The sequence below is a fragment of the Oncorhynchus nerka genome, linkage group LG24, assembly GCF_034236695.1.
Source record: "Oncorhynchus nerka isolate Pitt River linkage group LG24, Oner_Uvic_2.0, whole genome shotgun sequence".
In the NCBI taxonomy this organism is placed as follows: domain Eukaryota; kingdom Metazoa; phylum Chordata; class Actinopteri; order Salmoniformes; family Salmonidae; genus Oncorhynchus; species Oncorhynchus nerka.
Window position 1 is genome coordinate 10,911,161 of NC_088419.1, and position 27,876 is coordinate 10,939,036.

The 27,876-nt window shown below is 43.2% G+C and overlaps 1 protein-coding gene across 5 annotated transcripts in view; it reads right to left on the reverse strand.

Moving 5' to 3' along the window:
• Positions 1 to 27,876, reverse strand: part of LOC115122410 (ryanodine receptor 3-like) — a 269,794-nt gene that overhangs the window by 3,454 nt on the left and 238,464 nt on the right. For all 5 annotated transcript variants that reach the window (XM_065008606.1, XM_065008603.1, XM_065008605.1 and 2 more), the window contains 11 exons: positions 25,965 to 26,972; positions 25,536 to 25,816; positions 12,272 to 12,315; positions 11,583 to 11,751; positions 11,277 to 11,363; positions 6,783 to 6,956; positions 6,179 to 6,309; positions 5,722 to 5,764; positions 4,332 to 4,459; positions 2,234 to 2,294; positions 1,807 to 1,953 (listed from right to left, as the gene is read on the reverse strand). In XM_065008606.1, coding sequence (XP_064864678.1) covers positions 1,807 to 1,953; positions 2,234 to 2,294; positions 4,332 to 4,459; positions 5,722 to 5,764; positions 6,179 to 6,309; positions 6,783 to 6,956; positions 11,277 to 11,363; positions 11,583 to 11,751; positions 12,272 to 12,315; positions 25,536 to 25,816; positions 25,965 to 26,972 — 2,273 coding nt within the window. The remainder of the gene's footprint in view (positions 1 to 1,806; positions 1,954 to 2,233; positions 2,295 to 4,331; positions 4,460 to 5,721; positions 5,765 to 6,178; positions 6,310 to 6,782; positions 6,957 to 11,276; positions 11,364 to 11,582; positions 11,752 to 12,271; positions 12,316 to 25,535; positions 25,817 to 25,964; positions 26,973 to 27,876) is intronic.

Here is a 27,876-nt window from a genome sequence, read left to right on the forward strand (position 1 = left end):
CAGAGGGAGAGACAGAGTGAGAGACAGAGTGAGAGAGAGAGACAGAGGGAGAGAGAGAGAGACAGAGGGAGAGAGGACATTCATATTCACAGTGTTCTCTACATACAGAAATGTAAAGTGTGTTGAGCAGGGGTTGGAACCGGTTCAGGGAACAGAACAGAAAAATATCATTTTGTTTTTAGAGGAACGGAAGCATAACCGGGATAGAATGTGATCTCTGGTGTTCCTGAACAGAACCGGTATAGAACGTGATCTCTGGTGTTCCTGAACAGAACCGGTATAGAACGTGATCTCTGGTGTTCCTGAACAGAACCGGTATAGAACGTGATCTCTGGTGTTCCTGAACAGAACCGGTATAGAACGTGATCTCTGGTGTTCCTGAACAGAACCAGTATTTTATTATCTTGAGAACCCATTAATAATATTATTTTTAGTTCACAAAATATTCCTAATGTCAAGTATATCATGGTGTAATTTGGTTAAGTTACAATGTTAGTCATAGTTTCAACACATTCCAGTTCACCACGTCGTGATGTTCAGCACTTCAAGGCAAGTATCCCTCCACTCTCTCATCTCGCTCCTGCACTTATCTGACCAATCAAGTATATTATCAACTATCTTACCTGGTCTGAAGCTGCTCTAGCGTCACTAATTAGTTGAGTAAATTCATGAGCCAAAGGTAAAAACAATGTTGATTTCACAGTTTTTTTTTTTAAATCACGAAAGGGAACTATGTGAAAAAATATTTTTGGGCTCGAATTGGTTCAGAACTTTAAAAACATTTTTTTATGGAACAATAGGAACATTACTTAGGTTCCAACCCTTGGTGTTGAGATCTTGGTAAAATAAAATAAACAAAACTTCACTTGACTTGACTAGAATGAGGATATATCAACCTTTCATAATCAGCAACCAGACATGGGTCAAATTTAAATGTCATTTGTATCTCTATGCATTCAAATTGCCATTGATAAAATGCATTTGTGTTTGTTGTCCATAGTTTATGCCTGCCCATACCATAACCCCACCGCCACCATGGGGAAATCTGTTCACAACGTTGACATCAGCAAACCGCTCGCCCACACAACACCATACACATGGTCTGTGGTTGTGAGGCTGATTGGACATACTGACAAATTCTCTGTAATGACTTTGAAGGCTTACAGTAGAAAAATGAACATTCAATTCTCTGGCAACAGCTCTGGTGGACATTCCTGCAGTCAGCATGTCAATTGCACGCTCCCTCAAAATGTGAGACATCTGTGGCTTTGTGTTGTGTAACAAAATGACACATTTTAGAGTGGCCTTTTATTGTGTCCAGCGCAAGGTGCACCTGTGTAACGATCATGATGTTTAATTAGCTTCTTGATATGCCACACCTGTCAGTTAGATGGATTATATAGGGCAAAGGAGAAATGCTCACTCAGGGATGTAAACAAATTTGTGCACCAAATTTGAGAAATAAGCTTTTATTTTGTATTTCAGCTCATGAAACATGGGACCAACACTTTAAATGTTGTGTTTACATATATTTTTTCAGTGTATGAGATGCGCTCGATTTAGCTTGAAGTTTTTTAAAAGCACAGGTATTTGACCCAGATCTGAAAGCACCTTATTGCCCCATGTGTCTGTCTGGGAGGATCTTCCTTCCTTCTCATCACTAAAGTGATATAACTGCTTTCCCATGGGTTTTCAGGTCATTGCAGACAAAGGGAGAGGAGGCGACTTTAGACTATTGAGACGTTCCCTGTTCTACAGTCTAGTGGTTCAAATGTCTATGTGTCTGGTGGTGTTATTGCCACGTGCCTGTTTTCCGTTGTGAGTGACGGAAGACAGGATGGTCCGGAGGGTCTTGAAGCCCATGGCGATGTCCAGCAGATGGGCAGCGAAGAAGAAGTTGTTATAGTGTCCCAGGATGGACATGGTGGCGTACCAGATCAGGTACAGGAACGACTGACAAGACAGAACAAGGAAATGTGAAGCTCAGTCCGTCCACTTCATCAGTCTAAAAATCGACTTGAAATCCTTAGTCCTTTCACCTTTGTGTTTGCCGTTTGGAAGGGACTGGATAGGTGTAAGCAGTATACTGAGGGCTCCAGCTAGCCTCCTGATGGCTTCCGGGTGGTTTGACCATACTGCTTACACCTATCCAGAGCCTTATTGTCAGCCACAAACACTGAAAGGGGAGGGGCTAGGTTGACAGTTTGTCTTTACTGAGGGAGTAAACACTTACGTTGTCAGTCAGCACCACTCCCATTTTCCAGATGTGGTACTTGGTGTCGATAGAGCTCAACCTACCATAGGGAAACAGACAGAGGTTTCATAGCTGGGAAACAGACAGAGGTTTCTTAGCTGGGAAACAGACAGAGGTTTCTTAGCTGGGAAACAGACAGAGGTTTCATAGCTGGGAAACAGACAGAGGTTTCATAGCTGGGAAACAGACAGAGGTTTCATAGCTGGGAAACAGACAGAGGTTTCATAGCTGGGAAACAGACAGAGGTTTCATAGCTGGGAAACAGACAGAGGTTTCATAGCTGGGAAACAGACAGAGGTTTCATAGCTGGGAAACAGACAGAGGTATCATCAGCTGGGAAACAGACAGAGGTTTCTTAGCTGGGAAACAGACAGAGGTTTCATAGCTGGGAAACAGAGGTTTCATAGCTGGGAAACAGACAGAGGTTTCATAGCTGGGAAACAGACAGAGGTTTCATAGCTGGGAAACAGACAGAGGTTTCATAGCTGGGAAACAGACAGAGGTTTCATAGCTGGGAAACAGACAGAGGTATCATCAGCTGGGAAACAGACAGAGGTATCATCAGCTGGGAAACAGAGGTATCATCAGCTGGGAAACAGACAGAGGTATCATCAGCTGGGAAACAGACAGAGGTATCATCAGCTGGGAAACAGACAGAGGTATCATCAGCTGGGAAACAGACAGAGGTTTCATAGCTGGGAAACAGACAGAGGTTTCATAGCTGGGAAACAGACAGAGGTTTCATAGCTGGGAAACAGACAGAGGTTTCATAGCTGGGAAACAGACAGAGGTTTCATAGCTGGGAAACAGACAGAGGTTTCATAGCTGGGAAACAGACAGAGGTATCATCAGCTGGGAAACAGAGGTATCATCAGCTGGGAAACAGACAGAGGTATCATCAGCTGGGAAACAGATAGAGGTATCATCAGCTGGGAAACAGACAGGTTTCTTAGCTGGGAAACAGACAGGTTTCTTAGCTGGGAAACAGGCAGAGGTTTCTTAGCTGGGAAACAGGCAGAGGCTTCTTAGCTGGGAAACAGACAGAGGTTTCTTAGCTGGGAAACAGACAGAGGTTTCTTAGCTGGGAAACAGACAGAGGTTTCTTAGGTGGGAAACAGACAGAGGCTTCTTAGGTGGGAAACAGACAGAGGCTTCTTAGGTGGGAAACAGACAGAGGCTTCTTAGGTGGGAAACAGACAGAGGTTTCTTAGGTGGGAAACAGACAGAGGCTTCTTAGGTGGGAAACAGATAGAGGTTTCTTAGCTGGGAAACAGACAGAGGTTTCTTAGCTGGGAAACAGACAGAGGTTTCTTAGCTGGGAAACAGACAGAGGTTTCATAGCTGGGAAACAGACAGAGGTTTCATAGCTGGGAAACAGACAGAGGTTTCATAGCTGGGAAACAGACAGAGGTTTCATAGCTGGGAAACAGACAGAGGTTTCATAGCTGGGAAACAGACAGAGGTATCATCAGCTGGGAAACAGACAGAGGTATCATCAGCTGGGAAACAGACAGAGGTATCATCAGCTGGGAAACAGATAGAGGTATCATCAGCTGGGAAACAGACAGAGGTATCATCAGCTGGGAAACAGACAGAGGTATCATCAGCTGGGAAACAGACAGAGGTTTCATCAGCTGGGAAACAGACAGAGGTTTCATAGCTGGGAAACAGACAGAGGTATCATCAGCTGGGAAACAGACAGAGGTATCATCAGCTGGGAAATAGACAGAGGTATCATCAGCTGGGAAACAGACAGAGGTATCATCAGCTGGGAAACAGACAGAGGTTTCATCAGCTGGGAAACAGACAGAGGTATCATCAGCTGGGAAACAGACAGAGGTATCATCAGCTGGGAAACAGACAGAGGTTTCATCAGCTGGGAAACAGACAGAGGTATCATCATGTATTTTACTGTGTTGATATGAGAGGATTACTTTCTCACCAGTGCTAAACTAAACTGAGGTACTATGTCTATCACTATGTTTATTAGCTATGTGTTTTATTAGCGAAGCATCAGCCTGCATTCACATTATTAAGAGTTTTGTTAGGATGATATGAAAAGAGTGGATTGTCTCACCAGGATACAAGAGAAGCCGCCTCCACCACGGTCTCCTGAGTAGGGTCGAAGTCCAGGGCGCTCTTATCCAGACCCAACAGCTCAGCTATCCGCTCAGCTCCATACAGGTCTCCATACTTATTAATGACCTATAGACAGAGGAGACAGGTCTCCATACTTATTAATGACCTATAACCAGACGAAAACAGGTCTCCATACTTATTAATGACCTATAACCAGACGAAAACAGGTCTCCATACTTATTAATGACCTATAACCAGACGAAAACAGGTCTCCATACTTATTAATGACCTATAACCAGACGAAAACAGGTCTCCATACTTATTAATGACCTATAACCAGACGAAAACAGGTCTCCATACTTATTAATGACCTATAACCAGACGAAAACAGGTCTCCATACTTATTAATGACCTATAACCAGACGAAAACAGGTCTCCATACTTATTAATGACCTATAACCAGACGAAAACAGGTCTCCATACTTATTAATGACCTATAACCAGACGAAAACAGGTCTCCATACTTATTAATGACCTATAACCAGACGAAAACAGGTCTCCATACTTATTAATGACCTATAACCAGACGAAAACAGGTCTCCATACTTATTAATGACCTATAACCAGACGAAAACAGGTCTCCATACTTATTAATGACCTATAACCAGACGAAAACAGGTCTCCATACTTATTAATGACCTATAACCAGACGAAAACAGGTCTCCATACTTATTAATGACCTATAACCAGACGAAAACAGGTCTCCATACTTATTAATGACCTATAACCAGACGAAAACAGGTCTCCATACTTATTAATGACCTATAACCAGACGAAAACAGGTCTCCATACTTATTAATGACCTATAACCAGACGAAAACAGGTCTCCATACTTATTAATGACCTATAACCAGACGAAAACAGGTCTCCATACTTATTAATGACCTATAACCAGACGAAAACAGGTCTCTATAATTATTAATGACCTATAACCAGACGAAAACAGGTCTCCATACTTATTAATGACCTATAGACAGACGAAAACAGGTCTCCATACTTATTAATGACCTATACACAGACAAATATAGGTCTCCAGACTAATAAATGACCTATAACCAGATGAAAACAGGTCTCCATACTTATTAATGACCTATAACCAGACGAAAACAGGTCTCCATACTTATTAATGACCTATAGACAGACAAATATAGGTCTCCAGACTAATTAATGACCTATAGACAGACACATACAGGGAAAGAGGTTTGGGTTTATAAGATTTGTTATAGTACACTATGACATTATACTGTGTAGAACTGGTGTAGAATTCTGTGTGAATAACATTATACATTATTATACATGTTTATATTAGTTTTTGAAATCCCACGTACCTTCCGTTTGATAAACTTGTCCCAGTAATTATTGGGGAAGGACCTTGAGAAAAATAAGAAAGACATGGTATCATTCGTTCAATGTCTCTCCAATTCTATTGGGAACTTCCATCTGAAGCTGGTGACTTGTTCAACTGACTTGTTCAACTGACTTGTTCAACTGACTTGCTCAACTGACTTGCTCAACTGACTTGCTCAACTGACTTGTTCAACTGACTTGTTCAACTGACTTGTTCAACTGACTTGTTCAACTGACTTTACACAGTGGTTGACTTGGGCAGGAGCTTCCGGGAACTGAGTACCGGCACCTCACATGTTCTACCACTTGAGTTCCTGCACTTCTCATAGAATCTTAGCTCAAAGGTATTGTGGAGCTCCCGCACCTAAATATAAACAATACCGGCACCTGTTTCAGTCCAAGCCAGGCACTGAGTGTACCTCCGTGGTAATGACTCACGGTGTGTTGATGACGAGGCGGTCCCACTGTCCTGTGATGTCATCGTCTGCCGGCTGCTCCGTGATGTAGAGACCTTCAAACTCCAAGAGCCTGGCGATCCCTTTCTCTCGCTTAAACACCACCAGAGGCACCTGGGAGGGAAATGGACGACAGAGAGAGAAAAGGGGAGAGAGGAGAAAAATTGAGGAAGAAGATCATTAGAGTACAACGACGGACCGAGACAAACGGGTAGGCAGACGGACACGCAGACAGACACGCAGACAGACAGACACGCAGACGGACACGCAGACAGACACGCAGACAGACACGCAGACAGACACGCAGACAGACACGCAGACGGACGCGCAGACGGTCACGCAGACGAACACCCAGACGAACACCCAGACAGACACGCAGACGGACACGCAGACGGACACGCAGACGGACACGCAGACGGACACGCAGACGGACACGCAGACGGACACGCAGACGGACACGCAGACGGACACGCAGACGGACACGCAGACGGACACGCAGACAGACACGCAGACAGACAGACATGCAGACAGAAAGATGTTGCGAAATGATGTGATCGGTTGCTGATTGATTAAATGATTGGAATCACCTTGAGAAAGTAGTAGCCAACCAAACAGAGGATAGAGAGGGCAGTGTGGAACACAGCAAGGAAACACAGTGTAGGAGCCATGTAGCCTGTACTCTCCTCCAGGACAAAGTACTCCTCACCACCTTCATCATCATCATCAGAACTAGTCCAGGAGTCATCCTCATCAGCAGTCACCTGAGGGCAGACAACCCACGGAAAAAATGTGTTTTTATTTCTATGACAAACTGCATAATGGTGAAATCGCAGCAAACACACAACCAGCTCACAATGTTGTCTCAAAGTTGACTCCAAGTGGTCATCCAGGCAGCCAGGTCGTTCAAGATTGATGTCAAAATTGGACATCTGTCTCACGTCCTGATGACGTCGGGGAATGCCTTCACAACCACTATCAAGTAGGCTTGGTTTTTGCTAGTGTGTTGTGGATAGGCGTAAACCCATGACTCTGGATCAGAAGGTTGTGTGTTTGATACCAGTTGTGGGTTTTGACTCTATCCCAAACCTTAACCCTTACCTTAATCATTCATAACCCTATCCCTAACCTTAACCAAACTGGAAGTCTTCCGACTAGCTTGGAAAGACGACTAGCTTGGAAAGACGGTACCGTGCAGTACCGAAGAGCCCTTACTGCTGCTCGATCATCCTATTTTTCTAACTTAATTGAGGAAAATAAGAACAATCCGAAATTCCTTTTTGATACTGTCGCAAAGCTAACTAAAAAGCAGCATTCCCCAAGAGAGGATGACTTTCACTTTAGCAGTGATAAATTCATGAACTTCTTTGAGGAAAAGATTATGATTATTAGAAAGCAAATTACGGACTCCTCTTTAAACCTGCGTATTCCTCCAAACCTCAGTTGTCCTGAGTCTGCACAACTCTGCCAGGACCTAGGATCAAGAGAGACGCTCAAGTGTTTTAGTACTATATCTCTTGACACAATGATGAAAATAATCATGGCCTCTAAACCTTCAAGCTGCATACTAGACCCTATTCCAACTAAACTACTGAAAGAGCTGCTTCCTGTGCTTGGGCCTCCTATGTTGAACATAATAAACGGCTCTCTATCCACCGGATGTGTACCAAACTCACTAAAAGTGGCAGTAATAAAGCCTCTCTTGAAAAAGCCTAACCTTGACCCAGAAAATATAAAAAAACTATCGGCCTATATCGAATCTTCCATTCCTCTCAAAAATTTTAGAGAAGGCTGTTGCGCAGCAACTCACTGCCTTCCTGAAGACAAACAATGTATACGAAATGCTTCAGTCTGGTTTTAGACCCCATCATAGCACTGAGAAGGCACTTGTGAAGGTGGTAAATTACATTTTAATGTCATCGGACCGAGGCTCTGCATCTGTCCTCGTGCTCCTAGACCTTAGTGCTGCTTTTGATACCATCGATCACCACATTCTTTTGGAGAGATTGGAAACCCAAATTGATCTACACGGACATGTTCTGGCCTGGTTTAGATCTTATCTGTCGGAAAGATATCAGTTTGTTTCTGTGAATGGTTTGTCCTCTGACAAATCAACTGTAAATTTCGGTGTTCCTCAAGGTTCCGTTTTAGGACCACTATTGTTTTCACTATATATTTTACCTCTTGGGGATGTTAACATAATGTTAACTTTCACTGCTATGCGGATGACACACAGCTGTACATTTCAATGAAACTTGGTGAAGCCCCAAAATTGCCCTCGCTAGAAGCATGTGTTTCAGACATAAGGAAGTGGATGGCTGCAAACTTTCTACTATTAAACTCGGACAAAACAGAGATGCTTGTTCTAGGTCCCAAGAAATAAAGAGATCTTCTGTTGAATCTGACAACTAATCTTAATGGTTGTACAGTCGTCTCAAATAAAACTGTGAAGGACCTCGGCGTTACTCTGGACCCTGATCTCTCTTTTGAAGAACATATCAAGACCATTTCAAGGACAGCTTTTTTCCATCCATGTAACATTGCAAAAATCAGAAACTATCTGTCCAAAAATGATGCAGAAAAATGTATCCATGCTTTTGTCACTTCTAGGTTAGACTACTGCAATGCTCTACTTTCCGGCTACCCGGATAAAGCACTAAATAAACTTCAGTTAGTGCTAAATACGGCTGCTAGAATCCTGACTAGAACCCAAAAATTTGATCATATTACTCCAGTGCTAGCCTCTCTACACCGGCTTCCTGTCAAAGCAAGGGCTGATTTCAAGGTTTTACTGCTAACCTACAAAGCATTACATGGGCTTGCTCCTACCTATCTCTCTGATTTGGTCCTGCCGTACATACCTACACGTACGCTACGGTCACAAGACGCAGGCCTCCTAATTGTCCCTAGAATTTCTAAGCAAACAGCTGGAGGCAGGGCTTTCTCCTATAGAGCTCCATTTTTATGGAACGGTCTGCCTACCCATGTCAGAGACGCAAACTCGGTCTCAACCTTTAAATCTTTACTGAAGACTCATCTCTTCAGTGGGTCATATGATTGAGTGTAGTCTGGCCCAGGAGTGGGAAGGTGAACGGAAAGGCTCTGGAGCAACGAACCGCCCTTGCTGTCTCTGCCTGGCCGGTTCCCCTCTTTCCACTGGGATTCTCTGCCTCTAACCCTATTACAGGGGCTGAGTCACTGGCTTACTGGGGCTCTCTCATGCCGTCCCTGGAGGGGGTGCGTCACCTGAGTGGGTTGATTCACTGTTGTGGTCATCCTGTCTGGGTTGGCGCCCCCCTTAGGTTGTGCCGTGGCGGAGATCTTTGTGGGCTATACTCAGCCTTGTCTCAGGATGGTAAGTTGGTGGTTGAAGATATCCCTCTAGTGGTGTGGGGGCTGTGCTTTGGCAAAGTGGGTGGGGTTATATCCTTCCTGTTTGGCCCTGTCTGGGGGTGTCCTCGGATGGGGCCACAGTGTCTCCTGACCCCTCCTGTCTCAGCCTCCAGTATTTAGGCTGCAGTAGTTTATGTGTCGGGGGGCTAGGGTCAGTTTGTTATATCTGGAGTACTTCTCCTGTCCTATTCGGTGTCCTGTGTGAATCTAAGTGTGCGTTCTCTAATTCTCTCCTTCTCTCTTTCTTTCTCTCTCTCTGAGGACCTGAGCCCTAGGACCATGCCCCAGGACTACCTGACATGATGACTCCTTGCTGTCCCCAGTCCACCTGGCCATGCTGCTGCTCCAGTTTCAACTGACCTCAGCCCTAGGACCATGTCCCAGGACTACCTGACATGATGACTCCTTGCTGTCCCCAGTCCACCTGGCCATGCTGCTGCTCCAGTTTCAACTGTTCTGCCTTACTATTATTCGACCATGCTGGTCATTTATGAACATCTTGGCCATGTTCTGTTATAATCTCCACCCGGCACAGCCAGAAGAGGACTGGCCACCCCACATATGCTCTCTCTAATTCTCGCTTTCTTTCTCTCTCTCGGAGGACCTGAGCCCTAGGACCGTGCCCCAGGACTACCTGACATGATGACTCCTTGCTGTCCCCAGTCCGCCTGACTGTGCTGCTGCTCCAGTTTCAACTGTTCTGCCTTATTATTATTCGACCATGCTGGTCATTTATGAACATTTGAACATCTTGGCCATGTTCTGTTATAATCTCCACCCGGCACAGCCAGAAGAGGACTGGCCACCCCACATAGCCTGGTTCCTCTCTAGGTTTCTTCCTAGGTTTTGGCCTTTCTAGTGAGTTTTTCCTAGCCACCGTGCTTCTACACCTGCATTGCTTGCTGTTTGGGGTTTTAGGCTGGGTTTCTGTACAGCACTTTGAGATATCAGCTGATGTACGAAGGGCTATATAAATACATTTGATTTGATTTGATTTTGATTTAACCCTTACCTTAACCATTCATAACCCTATCCCTAACCTTAACCATTTCTAACCCTATCCAAACCTTAACCATTCATAAACCTATCCCTAACCTTAACCATTCATAACCCTATCCAAACCTTAACCATTTCTAACCCTATCCAAACCGTAACCCTTACCATAACCATGTATAACCCTATCCAAACCTTAACCCTTACCTTAACCATTCATAACCCTATCCAAACCTTAACCCTAACCTTAACCATTCATAACCCTATCCAAACCTTAACCATTCATAAACCTATCCCTAACCTTAACCATTCATAACCCTATCCAACCCTTAACCCTTACCTTAACCATTCATAACCCTATCCAAACCTTAACCCTAACCTTAACCCTTAGGTTAACCATTCAAAATGAGTGACTAAACTTAACCCTTAACTTCAAAATGTGTCATTGTGAAGAAATTGAATGATAAAGATCAGCGGGAGCAACAAAAACACTTCTAAATTTGACGTTTGGAGAACGTGGATGAACGTCTAAATCAGCAGTGAGGCTATGAGCTTGTTACATACAAGAGCCTGGTTATTGCTAAAGAACTGTCACCGTAAGGCGGGAAAGAAAACACCTCATCTCTCCATCAATGCAATAACTATTAGCAACTTGTAGAAAAGAGAGCAAGAAAACATTAAAGGTCATAATAAATTACCCTGTAGAACAGTAGAATGAAGTTGATGGCAAACGCCACAAACAGCGCCAGGAAACGCATGTTGTAGAAGTTCCGAGCCAACGTGTTCTGGAACACATGGAACACAAAGTTAGACATTTAGTCATGATAATACATTTAGTCATGATCATTTAAAGCAGTCTTCTGAGGTGAGCGTGACTGCAATGAAGACAACGTGGAAGGTCACTGTTGACAGCAGGTGGTAGGCAGAAAAGCTATTTCTGGAGAGAGATTCCCCCGCGCCCAATACACGTAAATGTAGAACAAACACAATGTCTGATGTATTACCAGCATCTTGGCCTGGTAGATCTCCAGCCCAGCAAAGAAGCTGGCAAAGAAGGAAGTAGGAGCATCCTTTGATTGGCCGTTTCTGGACTTGGGGGTGGGCTTCTCCTGAGCCACTTCCTCTTTAGGCTCCTCCTCCTTGGCCTTGTCTTCCTTCTCCTTCTTCTCTGTGCTGTGAGAACACAAGATGGCCGCCGATATGTTATCGATCTGACACCAGCACATAGCTCTGACAACTGTTAGAGAGCTGAAACCCCAACACAACACAACACACCCCACTACAACACAAAACACACAACACACTACAACACAACACACCACAACACCAAAAACACACCACAACTCACTACAACACAGAACAACACAACACACAACAAAAAACACACAACACAAACAACACACAACACAAACAACACACAACACAAACAACACACAACACAAACACAACACAAACACAGCACACAACACAGTCTTTCGTTTCATTCAATTATTTTCAGTTTAAGAAAGTATTATCAATTAAAATCAAACTCTTATTTAAAATAACAAACTGTCAAGATGGCGAGCAACCGAGCACAGGATTTGAATTTATGTTTTAAATACATTTTAAATCAAGTTGATTTTAGCATGCTCTTCATGTTACACAGCTGAAGTAAACATAGACAGACAGATGAATAAATGTATAGACTACTCACTCTGCTTTCTCTGGTTCCGACTCTTTGGTTTCTTTAACAGCCTTCTACATGAGACAACAGAAGGATAGAGAGGTTCAGTCTTCTACATGAGACAACAGAATGTTAGAGAGGTTCAGTCTTCTACATGAGAACAGAATGTTAGAGAGGTTCAGTCTTCTACATGAGACAACAGAAGAAGGATAGAGAGGTTTCAGTGTTCTACATGAGACAGACAACAGAAGGTTAGAGAGTATCAGTCTTCTACATGAGACAGACAACAGATGGATAGAGAGGATCAGTCTTCTACATGAGACAGGCAACAGATGGTTAGAGAGAATCAGTCTTCTACATGAGACAGACAACAGATGGATAGAGAGGATCAGTCTTCCAAATGAGACAGACAACAGATGGTTAGAGAGGATCAGTCTTCTACATGAGACAGACAACAGAAGGACAGAGCGGTTCAGTCTTTACACGAGAGAGACAACATATGGATAGAGAGGATCAGTCTTCTACATGGGACAGACAACAGAAGGATAGAGAGTTTCAGTCTTCTACATGAGACAGACAACAGATGGTTAGAGAGGATCAGTCTTCTACATGAGACAGACAACAGATGGTTAGAGAGGATCAGTCTTCTACATGAGACAGACAACAGAAGGATAGCGAGGTTCAGTTTTCTACATGAGACAGACAACAGATGGTTAGAGAGGTTCAGTCTTCTACATGAGACAGACAACAGAAGGATAGAGGTTCAATCTTCTACATGAGACAGACAACAGAAGGATAGAGAGGGTCAGTCTTCTACATGAGACAGACAACAGAAGGATAGAGATGGTCAGTCTTCTACATGAGACAGACAACAGGTGGTTAGAGAGGTTCAGTCTTCTACATGAGACAGACAACAGATGGTTAGAGAGGATCAGTCTTCTACATGAGACAGACAACAGATGGTTAGAGAGGTTCAGTCTTCTACATGAGACAGACAACAGAAGGATAGAGAGGTTCAGTCTTCTACATGAGACAGACAACAGATGGTTAGAGAGGTTCAGTCTTCTACATGAGACAGACAACATATGGTTAGAGAGGATCAGTCTTCTACATGGGACAGACAACAGAAGGATAGAGAGGATCAGTCTTCTACATGAGGCAGACAACAGATGGTTAGAGAGGATCAGTCTTCTACATGAGACAGACAACAGAAGGACAGAGAGGTTCAGTCTTTACATGAGACAGACAACAGAAGGATAGAGATGGTCAGTCTTCTACATGAGACAGACAACAGGTGGTTAGAGAGGTTCAGTCTTCTACATGAGACAGACAACAGATGGTTAGAGAGGATCAGTCTTCTACATGAGACAGACAACAGATGGTTAGAGAGGTTCAGTCTTCTACATGAGACAGACAACAGAAGGATAGAGAGGTTCAGTCTTCTCCATGAGACAGACAACAGATGGTTAGAGAGGTTCAGTCTTCTACATGAGACAGACAACATATGGTTAGAGAGGATCAGTCTTCTACATGGGACAGACAACAGAAGGATAGAGAGGATCAGTCTTCTACATGAGGCAGACAACAGATGGTTAGAGAGGATCAGTCTTCTACATGAGACAGACAACAGAAGGACAGAGAGGTTCAGTCTTTACATGAGACAGACAACAGATGGATAGAGATGATCAGTCTTCTACATGAGACAGACAACAGATGGTTAGAGAGGATCAGTCTTCTACATGAGACAGACAGATGGTTAGAGAGGATCAGTCTTCTACATGAGACAGACAACAGAAGGATAGAGAGGATCAGTCTTCTACATGAGACAGACAACATATGATTAGAGAGGATCAGTCTTCTACATGAGACAGACAACAGAAGGATAGAGAGGATCAGTCTTCTACATGAGACAGACAACAGAAGGATAGAGGTTCAGTCTTCTACATGAGACAGACAACAGAAGGATAGAGAGGATCAGTCTTCTACACGAGACAGACAACAGAAGGATAGAGGTTCAGTCTTCTACATGCGACAGACAACAGAAGGATAGAGAGGTTCAGTCTTCTACATAAGACAGACAACAGATGGTTAGAGAGGTTCAGTCTTCTACATGAGACAGACAACAGAAGGATAGCGAGGTTCAGTCTTCTACATGAGACAGACAACAGGTGGTTAGAGAGGCTCAGTCTTCTACATGAGACAGACAACAGAAGGATGGAGAGGTTTCAGTCTTCTACATGAGACAGACAACAGAAGGTTAGAGAGGATCAGTCTTCTACATGAGACAGACAACAGAAGGATAGAGAGGTTCAGTCTTCTACATGAGACAACAGAATGTTAGAGAGGATCAGTCTTCTACATGAGACAGACAACAGATGGTTAGAGAGGTTCAGTCTTCTACACGAGACAACAGAAGGATAGAGAGGTTCAATCTTCTACATGAGAACAGAATGTTAGAGGTTCAGTCTTCTACATGAGACAACAGAAGAAGGATAGAGAGGTTTCAGTCTTCTACATGAGACAACAGAAGAAGGATAGAGAGGTTTCAGTCTTCTACATGAGACAGGCAACAGATGGTTAGAGAGGATCAGTCTTCTACATGAGACAACAGAATGTTAGAGAGGTTCAGTCTTCTACATGAGACAACAGAATGTTAGAGAGGTTCAATCTTCTACATGAGAACAGAATGTTAGAGGTTCAGTCTTCTACATGAGACAACAGAAGAAGGATAGAGAGGTTTCAGTCTTCTACATGAGACAGACAACAGATGGATAGAGAGGATCAGTCTTCTACATGAGACAGGCAACAGATGGTTAGAGAGAATCAGTCTTCTACATGAGACAGACAACAGATGGATAGAGAGGATCAGTCTTCCAAATGAGACAGACAACAGATGGTTAGAGAGGATCAGTCTTCTACATGAGACAGACAACAGAAGGATAGCGAGGTTCAGTTTTCTACATGAGACAGACAACAGATGGTTAGAGAGGTTCAGTCTTCTACATGAGACAGACAACAGAAGGATAGAGGTTCAATCTTCTACATGAGACAGACAACAGAAGGATAGAGAGGGTCAGTCTTCTACATGAGACAGACAACAGAAGGATAGAGATGGTCAGTCTTCTACACGAGACAGACAACAGGTGGTTAGAGAGGTTCAGTCTTCTACATGAGACAGACAACAGATGGTTAGAGAGGATCAGTCTTCTACATGAGACAGACAACAGATGGTTAGAGAGGTTCAGTCTTCTACATGAGACAGACAACAGATGGATAGAGAGGTTCAGTCTTCTACATGAGACAGACAACAGATGGTTAGAGAGGTTCAGTCTTCTACATGAGACAGACAACAGATGGTTAGAGAGGTTCAGTCTTCTACATGAGACAGACAACAGATGGATAGAGAGGTTCAGTCTTCTACATGAGACAGACAACAGATGGTTAGAGAGGTTCAGTCTTCTACATGAGACAGACAACATATGGTTAGAGAGGATCAGTCTTCTACATGGGACAGACAACAGAAGGATAGAGAGGATCAGTCTTCTACATGAGGCAGACAACAGATGGTTAGAGAGGATCAGTCTTCTACATGAGACAGACAACAGAAGGACAGAGAGGTTCAGTCTTTACATGAGACAGACAACAGATGGATAGAGATGATCAGTCTTCTACATGAGACAGACAACAGATGGTTAGAGAGGTTCAGTCTTCTACATGGGACAGACAACAGATGGTTAGAGAGGTTCAGTCTTCTACATGAGACAGACAACAGATGGTTAGAGAGGATCAGTCTTCTACATGAGACAGACAACAGAAGGATAGAGAGTTTCAGTCTTCTACATGAGACAGACAACAGATGGTTAGAGAGGATCAGTCTTCTACATGAGACAGACAACAGAAGGATAGCGAGGTTCAGTTTTCTACATGAGACAGACAACATATGATTAGAGAGGATCAGTCTTCTACATGAGACAGACAACAGAAGGATAGAGAGGATCAGTCTTCTACATGAGACAGACAACAGAAGGATAGAGGTTCAGTCTTCTACATGAGACAGACAACAGAAGGATAGCGAGGTTCAGTCTTCTACATGAGACAGACAACAGGTGGTTAGAGAGGCTCAGTCTTCTACATGAGACAGACAACAGAAGGATAGAGAGGTTCAGTCTTCTACATGAGACAGACAACAGATGGTTAGAGAGGTTCAGTCTTCTACATGAGACAGACAACATATGGTTAGAGAGGATCAGTCTTCTACATGGGACAGACAACAGAAGGATAGCGAGGTTCAGTTTTCTACATGAGACAGACAACAGATAGTTAGAGAGGTTCAGTCTTCTACATGAGACAGACAACATATGGTTAGAGAGGATCAGTCTTCTACATGGGACAGACAACAGAAGGATAGCGAGGCTCAGTCTTCTACATGAGACAGACAACAGAATGATAGAGGTTCAATCTTCTACATGAGACAGACAACAGAAGGATAGAGAGGGTCAGTCTTCTACATGAGACAGACAACAGGTGGTTAGAGAGGTTCAGTCTTCTACATGAGACAACAGAAGGATAGAGAGGTTCAGTCTTCTACATGAGACAACAGAATGTTAGAGAGGATCAGTCTTCTACATGAGACAGACAACAGATGGTTAGAGAGGTTCAGTCTTCTACACGAGCCAGACAACAGAAGGATAGAGAGGTTCAGTCTTCTACATGAGACAACAGAAGGATAGAGAGGTTCAGTCTTCTACATGAGACAACAGAATGTTAGAGAGGTTCAGTCTTCTACATGAGACAACAGAAGAAGGATAGAGAGGTTTCAGTCTTCTACATGAGACAGACAACAGATGGATAGAGAGGATCAGTCTTCTACATGAGACAGACAACAGAAGGTTAGAGAGGATCAGTCTTGTACATGAGACAGACAACAGAAGGATAGAGAGGTTCAGTCTTCTACATGAGACAACAGAAGGATAGAGAGGTTCAGTCTTCTACATGAGACAACAGAATGTTAGAGAGGATCAGTCTTCTACATGAGACAGACAACAGATGGTTAGAGAGGTTCAGTCTTCTACACGAGCCAGACAACAGAAGGATAGAGAGGTTCAGTCTTCTACATGAGACAACAGAAGGATAGAGAGGTTCAGTCTTCTACATGAGACAACAGAATGTTAGAGAGGTTCAGTCTTCTACATGAGACAACAGAATGTTAGAGAGGATCAGTCTTCTACATGAGACAGACAACAGATGGTTAGAGAGGTTCAGTCTTCTACACGAGCCAGACAACAGAAGGATAGAGAGGTTCAGTCTTCTACATGAGACAACAGAATGTTAGAGAGGTTCAGTCTTCTACATGAGACAGACAACAGATGGATAGAGAGGATCAGTCTTCTACATGAGACAGACAACAGAAGGTTAGAGAGGATCAGTCTTGTACATGAGACAGACAACAGAAGGATAGAGAGGATCAGTCTTCTACATGAGACAGACAACATATGATTAGAGAGGATCAGTCTTCTACATGAGACAGACAACAGAAGGATAGAGAGGATCAGTCTTCTACATGAGACAGACAACAGAAGGATAGAGGTTCAGTCTTCTACATGAGACAGACAACAGAAGGATAGAGAGGATCAGTCTTCTACACGAGACAGACAACAGAAGGATAGAGGTTCAGTCTTCTACATGCGACAGACAACAGAAGGATAGATAGGTTCAGTCTTCTACATAAGACAGACAACAGATGGTTAGAGAGGTTCAGTCTTCTACATGAGACAGACAACAGAAGGATAGCGAGGTTCAGTCTTCTACATGAGACAGACAACAGGTGGTTAGAGAGGCTCAGTCTTCTACATGAGACAGACAACAGAAGGATAGAGAGGTTCAGTCTTCTACATGAGACAGACAACAGAAGGATATAGAGGTTCAGTCTTCTACATGAGACAGACAACAGATGGTTAGAGAGGTTCAGTCTTCTACATGAGACAGACAACATATGGTTAGAGAGGATCAGTCTTCTACATGGGACAGACAACAGAAGGATAGCGAGGTTCAGTTTTCTACATGAGACAGACAACAGATAGTTAGAGAGGTTCAGTCTTCTACATGAGACAGACAACAGAAGGATAGAGGTTCAATCTTCTACATGAGACAGACAACAGAAGGATAGAGATGGTCAGTCTTCTACATGAGACAGACAACAGGTGGTTAGAGAGGTTCAGTCTTCTACATGAGACAACAGAAGGATAGAGAGGTTCAGTCTTCTACATGAGACAACAGAATGTTAGAGAGGATCAGTCTTCTACATGAGACAGACAACAGATGGTTAGAGAGGTTCAGTCTTCTACACGAGACAGACAACAGAAGGATAGAGAGGTTCAGTCTTCTACATGAGACAACAGAAGGATAGAGAGGTTCAGTCTTCTACATGAGACAACAGAATGTTAGAGAGGTTCAGTCTTCTACATGAGACAACAGAATGTTAGAGAGGTTCAATCTTCTACATGAGAACAGAATGTTAGAGGTTCAGTCTTCTACATGAGACAGACAACAGATGGATAGAGAGGATCAGTCTTCTACATGAGACAGGCAACAGATGGTTAGAGAGAATCAGTCTTCTACATGAGACAGACAACAGATGGATAGAGAGGATCAGTCTTCCAAATGAGACAGACAACAGATGGTTAGAGAGGATCAGTCTTCTACATGAGACAGACAACAGAAGGACAGAGCGGTTCAGTCTTTACACGAGAGAGACAACATATGGATAGAGAGGATCAGTCTTCTACATGGGACAGACAACAGAAGGATAGAGAGTTGCAGTCTTCTACATGAGACAGACAACAGATGGTTAGAGAGGATCAGTCTTCTACATGAGACAGACAACAGATGGTTAGAGAGGATCAGTCTTCTACATGAGACAGACAACAGAAGGATAGCGAGGTTCAGTTTTCTACATGAGACAGACAACAGATGGTTAGAGAGGTTCAGTCTTCTACATGAGACAGACAACAGAAGGATAGAGGTTCAATCTTCTACATGAGACAGACAACAGAAGGATAGCGAGGTTCAGTTTTCTACATGAGACAGACAACAGATGGTTAGAGAGGTTCAGTCTTCTACATGAGACAGACAACAGAAGGATAGAGGTTCAATCTTCTACATGAGACAGACAACAGAAGGATAGAGAGGGTCAGTCTTCTACATGAGACAGACAGATGGTTAGAGAGGATCAGTCTTCTACATGAGACAGACAACAGAAGGACAGAGAGGTTCAGTCTTTACATGAGACAGACAACAGATGGATAGAGATGATCAGTCTTCTACATGGGACAGACAACAGATGGTTAGAGAGGTTCAGTCTTCTACATGAGACAGACAACAGATGGTTAGAGAGGATCAGTCTTCTACATGAGACAGACAACAGAAGGATAGAGAGTTTCAGTCTTCTACATGAGACAGACAACAGATGGTTAGAGAGGATCAGTCTTCTACATGAGACAGACAACAGAAGGATAGCGAGGTTCAGTTTTCTACATGAGACAGACACCATATGGTTAGAGAGGATCAGTCTTCTACATGGGACAGACAACAGAAGGATAGCGAGGATCAGTATTCTACATGAGACAGACAACAGATGGTTAGAGAGGATCAGTCTTCTACATGAGACAGACAACAGGTGGATAGAGAGGGTCAGTCTTCTACATGAGACAGACAACAGAAGGATGGAGAGGTTTCAGTCTTCTACATGAGACAGACAACAGAAGGTTAGAGAGGATCAGTCTTGTACATGCGACAGACAACAGAAGGATAGAGAGGATCAGTCTTCTACATGAGACAGACAACAGAAGGTTAGAGAGGATCAGTCTTGTACATGCGACAGACAACAGAAGGATAGAGGTTCAGTCTTCTACATGAGACAGACAACAGAAGGATAGAGAGGATCAGTCTTCTACACGAGACAGACAACAGAAGGTTAGAGGTTCAGTCTTCTACATGCGACAGACAACAGAAGGATAGAGAGGTTCAGTCTTCTACATAAGACAGACAACAGATGGTTAGAGAGGTTCAGTCTTCTACATGAGACAGACAACAGAAGGATAGCGAGGTTCAGTCTTCTACATGAGACAGACAACAGGTGGTTAGAGAGGCTCAGTCTTCTACATGAGACAGACAACAGAAGGATAGAGAGGATCAGTCTTCTACATGAGACAGACAACATATGGTTAGAGAGGATCAGTCTTCTACATGGGACAGACAACAGAAGGATAGCGAGGTTCAGTTTTCTACATGAGACAGACAACAGATGGTTAGAGAGGATCAGTCTTCTACATGAGACAGACAACAGATGGTTAGAAAGGATCAGTCTTCTACATGAGACAGACAACAGAAGGACAGAGCGGTTCAGTCTTTACATGAGAGAGACAACAGATGGATAGAGAGGTTCAGTCTTCTACATGAGACAACAGAAGGATAGAGAGGTTCAGTCTTCTACATGAGACAACAGAATGTTAGAGAGGATCAGTCTTCTACATGAGACAGACAACAGATGGTTAGAGAGGTTCAGTCTTCTACACGAGACAGACAACAGAAGGATAGAGAGGTTCAGTCTTCTACATGAGACAACAGAAGGATAGAGAGGTTCAGTCTTCTACATGAGACAACAGAATGTTAGAGAGGGTCAGTCTTCTACATGAGACAACAGAATGTTAGAGAGGTTCAATCTTCTACATGAGAACAGAATGTTAGAGAGGTTCAGTCTTCTACATGAGACAACAGAAGAAGGTTAGAGAGGATCAGTCTTCTACATGAGACAGACAACAGAAGGATAGAGAGTTTCAGTCTTCTACATGAGACAGACAACAGATGGTTAGAGAGGATCAGTCTTCTACATGAGACAGACAACAGAAGGATAGCGAGGTTCAGTTTTCTACATGAGACAGACACCATATGGTTAGAGAGGATCAGTCTTCTACATGGGACAGACAACAGAAGGATAGCGAGGATCAGTATTCTACATGAGACAGACAACAGATGGTTAGAGAGGATCAGTCTTCTACATGAGACAGACAACAGGTGGATAGAGAGGGTCAGTCTTCTACATGAGACAGACAACAGAAGGATGGAGAGGTTTCAGTCTTCTACATGAGACAGACAACAGAAGGTTAGAGAGGATCAGTCTTGTACATGCGACAGACAACAGAAGGATAGAGAGGATCAGTCTTCTACATGAGACAGACAACAGAAGGTTAGAGAGGATCAGTCTTGTACATGCGACAGACAACAGAAGGATAGAGGTTCAGTCTTCTACATGAGACAGACAACAGAAGGATAGAGAGGATCAGTCTTCTACACGAGACAGACAACAGAAGGTTAGAGGTTCAGTCTTCTACATGCGACAGACAACAGAAGGATAGAGAGGTTCAGTCTTCTACATAAGACAGACAACAGATGGTTAGAGAGGTTCAGTCTTCTACATGAGACAGACAACAGAAGGATAGCGAGGTTCAGTCTTCTACATGAGACAGACAACAGGTGGTTAGAGAGGCTCAGTCTTCTACATGAGACAGACAACAGAAGGATAGAGAGGATCAGTCTTCTACATGAGACAGACAACATATGGTTAGAGAGGATCAGTCTTCTACATGGGACAGACAACAGAAGGATAGCGAGGTTCAGTTTTCTACATGAGACAGACAACAGATGGTTAGAGAGGATCAGTCTTCTACATGAGACAGACAACAGATGGTTAGAAAGGATCAGTCTTCTACATGAGACAGACAACAGAAGGACAGAGCGGTTCAGTCTTTACATGAGAGAGACAACAGATGGATAGAGAGGTTCAGTCTTCTACATGAGACAACAGAAGGATAGAGAGGTTCAGTCTTCTACATGAGACAACAGAATGTTAGAGAGGATCAGTCTTCTACATGAGACAGACAACAGATGGTTAGAGAGGTTCAGTCTTCTACACGAGACAGACAACAGAAGGATAGAGAGGTTCAGTCTTCTACATGAGACAACAGAAGGATAGAGAGGTTCAGTCTTCTACATGAGACAACAGAATGTTAGAGAGGGTCAGTCTTCTACATGAGACAACAGAATGTTAGAGAGGTTCAATCTTCTACATGAGAACAGAATGTTAGAGAGGTTCAGTCTTCTACATGAGACAACAGAAGAAGGATAGAGAGGTTTCAGTGTTCTACATGAGACAGACAACAGATGGATAGAGAGGATCAGTCTTCTACATGAGACAGGCAACAGATGGTTAGAGAGAATCAGTCTTCTACATGAGACAGACAACAGATGGATAGAGAGGATCAGTCTTCTACATGAGACAGACAACAGGTGGATAGAGAGGGTCAGTCTTCTACATGAGACAGACAACAGATGGTTAGAGAGGATCAGTCTTCTACATGAGACAGACAGCAGATGGTTAGAGAGGATCAGTCTTCTACATGAGACAGACAACAGATGGTTAGAGAGGATCAGTCTTCTACATGAGACAGACAACAGAAGGATAGCGAGGTTCAGTTTTCTACATGAGACAGACAACAGATGGTTAGAGAGGATCAGTCTTCTACATGAGACAGACAACAGAAGGATAGCGAGGTTCCGTTTTCTACATGAGACAGACACCATATGGTTAGAGAGGATCAGTCTTCTACATGAGACAGACAACAGGTGGATAGAGAGGGTTAGTCTTCTACATGAGACAGACAACAGAAGGATGGAGAGGTTTCAGTCTTCTACATGAGACAGACAACAGAAGGTTAGAGAGGATCAGTCTTGTACATGAGACAGACAACATATGATTAGAGAGGATCAGTCTTCTACATGAGACAGACAACAGAAGGATAGAGAGGATCAGTCTTCTACATGAGACAGACAACATATGATTAGAGAGGATCAGTCTTCTACATGAGACAGACAACAGAAGGATAGAGAGGATCAGTCTTCTACATGAGACAGACAACAGAAGGATAGAGGTTCAGTCTTCTACATGAGACAGACAACAGAAGGATAGAGATGATCAGTCTTCTACACGAGACAGACAACAGAAGGATAGAGGTTCAGTCTTCTACATGCGACAGACAACAGAAGGATAGAGAGGTTCAGTTTTCTACATGAGACAGACACCATATGATTAGAGAGGATCAGTCTTCTACATGAGACAGACAACAGATGGATGGAGAGGATCAGTCTTCTACATGAGACAGACAACAGATGGATAGAGAGGATCAGTCTTCTACATGAGACAGACAACAGAAGGATAGAGATGGTCAGTCTTCTACATGAGACAGACAACAGAAGGATAGAGAGGGTCAGTCTTCTACATGAGACAGACAACAGGTGGTTAGAGAGGATCAGTCTTCTACATGAGACAGACAACAGAAGGATAGAGGTTCAGTCTTCTACATGAGAAAGACAACAGATAGTTAGAGAGGATCAGTCTTCTACATGAGACAGACAACATATGGTTAGAGAGGTTCAGTCTTCTACATGAGACAGACAACAGAAGGATAGAGAGGTTCAGTGTTCTACATGAGACAGACAACAGGTGGTTAGAGAGGTTCAGTCTTCTACATGAGACAGACAACAGGTGGTTAGAGAGGTTCAGTCTTCTACATGAGACAGACAACATAAGGATAGAGGTTCAGTCTTCTACATGAGACAGACAACAGAAGGATAGAGAGGTTCAGTCTTCTACATGAGACAGACAACAGATGGATAGAGAGGATCAGTCTTCTACATGAGACAGACAACAGAAGGATAGCGAGGTTCAGTCTTCTACATGAGACAGACAACAGGTGGTTAGAGAGGCTCAGTCTTCTACATGAGACAGACAACAGATGGTTAGAGAGGATCAGTCTTCTACATGAGACAGACAACAGAAGGATGGAGAGGTTTCAGTCTTCTACATGAGACAGACAACAGAAGGTTAGAGAGGATCAGTCTTCTACATGAGACAGACAACAGAAGGATAGAGGTTCAGTCTTCTACATGAGACAGACAACAGAAGGATAGAGAGGATCAGTCTTCTACATGAGACAGACAACAGAAGGATAGAGGTTCAGTCTTCTACATAAGACAGACAACAGATGGTTAGAGAGGATCAGTCTTCTACATGAGACAGACAACAGAAGGATAGAGAGGCTCAGTCTTCTACATGAGACAGACAACAGAAGGATAGAGAGGATCAGTCTTCTACATGAGACAGACAACAGAAGGATAGAGGTATAATTATTAGTGACATCACCCATGTGAAACACGCCCTACTGAGAACTAGTAGGCTATACAGAAGGTTAGAGATGATCAGTCTTCTACATGAGACAGACAACAGAAGGATAGAGAGGATCAGTCTTCTACATGAGACAGACAACAGATTATTAGAGAGGATCAGTCTTCTACATGAGACAGACAACAGAAGGATAGAGAGGATCAGTCTTCTACATGAGACAGACAACAGGTGGTTAGAGAGTTCAGTCTTCTACATGAGACAGACAACAGAAGGATAGAGAGGATCAGTCTTCTACATGAGACAGACAACAGAAGGATAGAGAGGATCAGTCTTCTACATGAGACAGACAACAGAAGGATAGAGAGGTTCAGTCTTCTACATGAGACAGACAACAGATGGATAGAGAGGATCAGTCTTCTACATGAGACAGACAACAGAATGATAGAGAGGATCAGTCTTCTACATGAGACAGACAACAGGTGGTTAGAGAGGTTCAGTCTTCTACATGAGACAGACAACAGAAGGATAGAGAGGATCAGTCTTCTACATGAGACAGACAACAGAAGGATAGAGAGGATCAGTCTTCTACATGAGACAGACAACAGGTGGTTAGAGAGGTTCAGTCTTCTACATGAGACAGACAACAGAAGGATAGAGAGGATCAGGCTTCTACATGAGACAGACAACAGAAGGATAGAGAGGTTCAGTCTTCTACATGATACAGACAACAGAAGGATAGAGGTTCAGTCTTCTACATGAGACAGACAACAGAAGGATAGAGAGGTTCAGTCTTCTACATGATACAGACAACAGAAGGATAGAGGTTCAGTCTTCTACATGAGACAGACAACAGAAGGATAGAGGTATAATTATTAGTGACATCACCCATGTGAAACACGCCCTACTGAGAACTAGTAGGCTATACAGAAGCCATCGTAAATCAACATTGTATATGATATCTTCCGGTTGTCTAAAGTGTTATAAGCTGCACAAACCATTGTATTTAATTTCTTTTTTTTTGTTTATCCTAAGGTTTAACAGATATACATTGCTCACCTTCTTCTCCACAGTGGCGGTGGGCTCAGGAGTCTCAGAGACGTCTCCCAGTCCAGGATCAACGTGTTTTAACCCTTCCCCTTTCTTTGGTGTGGGATTAATCATCTGCATTAAGATGTCCTGCTCTGCCTTGTCTGACGGTTTGATGGCCTGGTCTGTCCCGCCCGACACAGAATCACCAACCTCGGCCTTCTCCATCTCCAACACATCGCCGTGGATACCAAACTGGGTGGGGTCGGGCATGTTACCCAAGATGTCTGTCACCTTCATGTTCTTGGCTCCTTCAAATCAAATCAAACTTTATTTAAAGTGCATTTAAAAACATTGCAACACACTTAGCCAAAAAACAATAATGTGAAAGAGAAAAAATAAACGAAATAGGAAATAATAATAATAATAATTCAAAGAAGATAAAAAAAAAGATCCCACCTTCGACGAGCCCGCCTCCGAACATGGATGACCAGATGAGGTGGAAGAATCCGAAGATGAGGCTGTAGATCCCCTTGAAGAACCCTGTGAAGAGCGTCCAGAAGAAGGAGAAGAACCCAACGGTCATCTCCTTCAAGCTCAGCTTCTTGGTCTTCTTGAACTGCTTCTTGAGGATCTTGAAGGTCAGCATCTGTCTGAAGTTGGAGATCTTCTTCTTGGCGGAGATGCAGGCCATGGTGAAAGCCGAGGAAGCCTCCAGCTCGCTATTCTCCTCTTCCTCTGCAAGCTCTTCTAACAAGTTGTGCACCTCCTCCTCTTCCTCTTCCTGGCGCTCCACCACGTCGGGCTCCGAGATCTGAGACGCCAGCTGCATCTCAAAGATGGTGTCTTCGCAGAAGTTCACAAACATCTCCATCTTCTCGCTTTCTCCCCCCTCGTTGACCACATCAAAGATGAACTGTCTCTTGGACTCTTTGACCTGTGGCTTCTCCCACTGCGTGCGGCTGGACTCGCTGATCTCAAAGTAGACCCTCTCGATGCGCTTCCCTCCGCCCATGATCTCGATGCGGCCCAGGTACGGCTCGAAGTAGTTCAGCACGCTCTCAGCTGGTTCCAGGAAGGTGGCCAGACGGGGATCGTGAGGCATGTGCTCAGAGAGGTTGGTGAGCAGCACGGCTACGTTGAAGCCAATGTCTTTGGCCGGCTCGTGGAACCGCTCCACAAACTCCTCGTAGTTGAACATGTCGTTTTCGTCGGCCTCGGTGCAGGAGAGGAGGAACTCAATCTCCGACTGGGTGTACTGCTTCTGGTTCTCCATGGACTTCTGGAAATCTTTTTTGGAGATGACCCCCTTGTTCTCGGGGTCGTACTCCCTGAAATTGTCAGAGGTGGTCAGGTCCTTGATCTTGAGGAACATGTCGAAGAACTTGAGGATCATCTCGACGTTGCTGGAGGACTCCACCAGAGTGTCCACCATCTGCTTTCCAATCGTTCCATTCACCACGTTGCCTAGGAGACATCACATAAGACTGGGAATCAATGTCATGTCATATTTACATTCTTACTTGAATTTACATTCTTACTTTACTTTACATTCTTACTTACTTGAATTTACATTCTTACTTACTTGAAATTACATTCTTACTTTATATTCTTACTTACTTTACATTCTTACTTACTTTACATTTTTACTTTACTTTACATTCTTACTTTAATTTACATTCTTACTTTAATTTACATTCTTACTTTAATTTACATTCTTACTTTACTTTACATTCTTACTCACTTTACTTACAAACTTACTCTTACTTTCTTCCTTGTTCATATTCACACAATCAAATCAAATTGTATTTGTCACATACTCATGGTTAGCAGATGTTAATGTGAGTGTAGCGAAATGCTTGTGCTTCCAGTTCCGACAGTGCAGTAATATCTAACAAGTGATATCTAAGTTTCACAACCTATACCCAATACACACACATCTAATTTCACAACCTATACCCAATACACACACATCTAATTTCACAACCTATACCCAATACACACAAATCCAATTTCACAACCTATACCCAATACACACAAATCCAATTTCACAACCTATACCCAATACACACACATCTAATTTCACAACCTATACCCAATACACACAAATCCAATTTCACAACCTATACCCAATACACACAAATCAAATTTCACAACCTATACCCAATACACACAAATCCAATTTCACAACCTATACCCAATACACACACATCTAATTTCACAACCTATACCCAATACACACAAATCCAATTTCACAACCTATACCCAATACACACAAATCCAATTTCACAACCTATACCCAATACACACAAATCCAATTTCACAACCTATACCCAATACACACAAATCTAAGTAAAGGAATGGGGTTAAG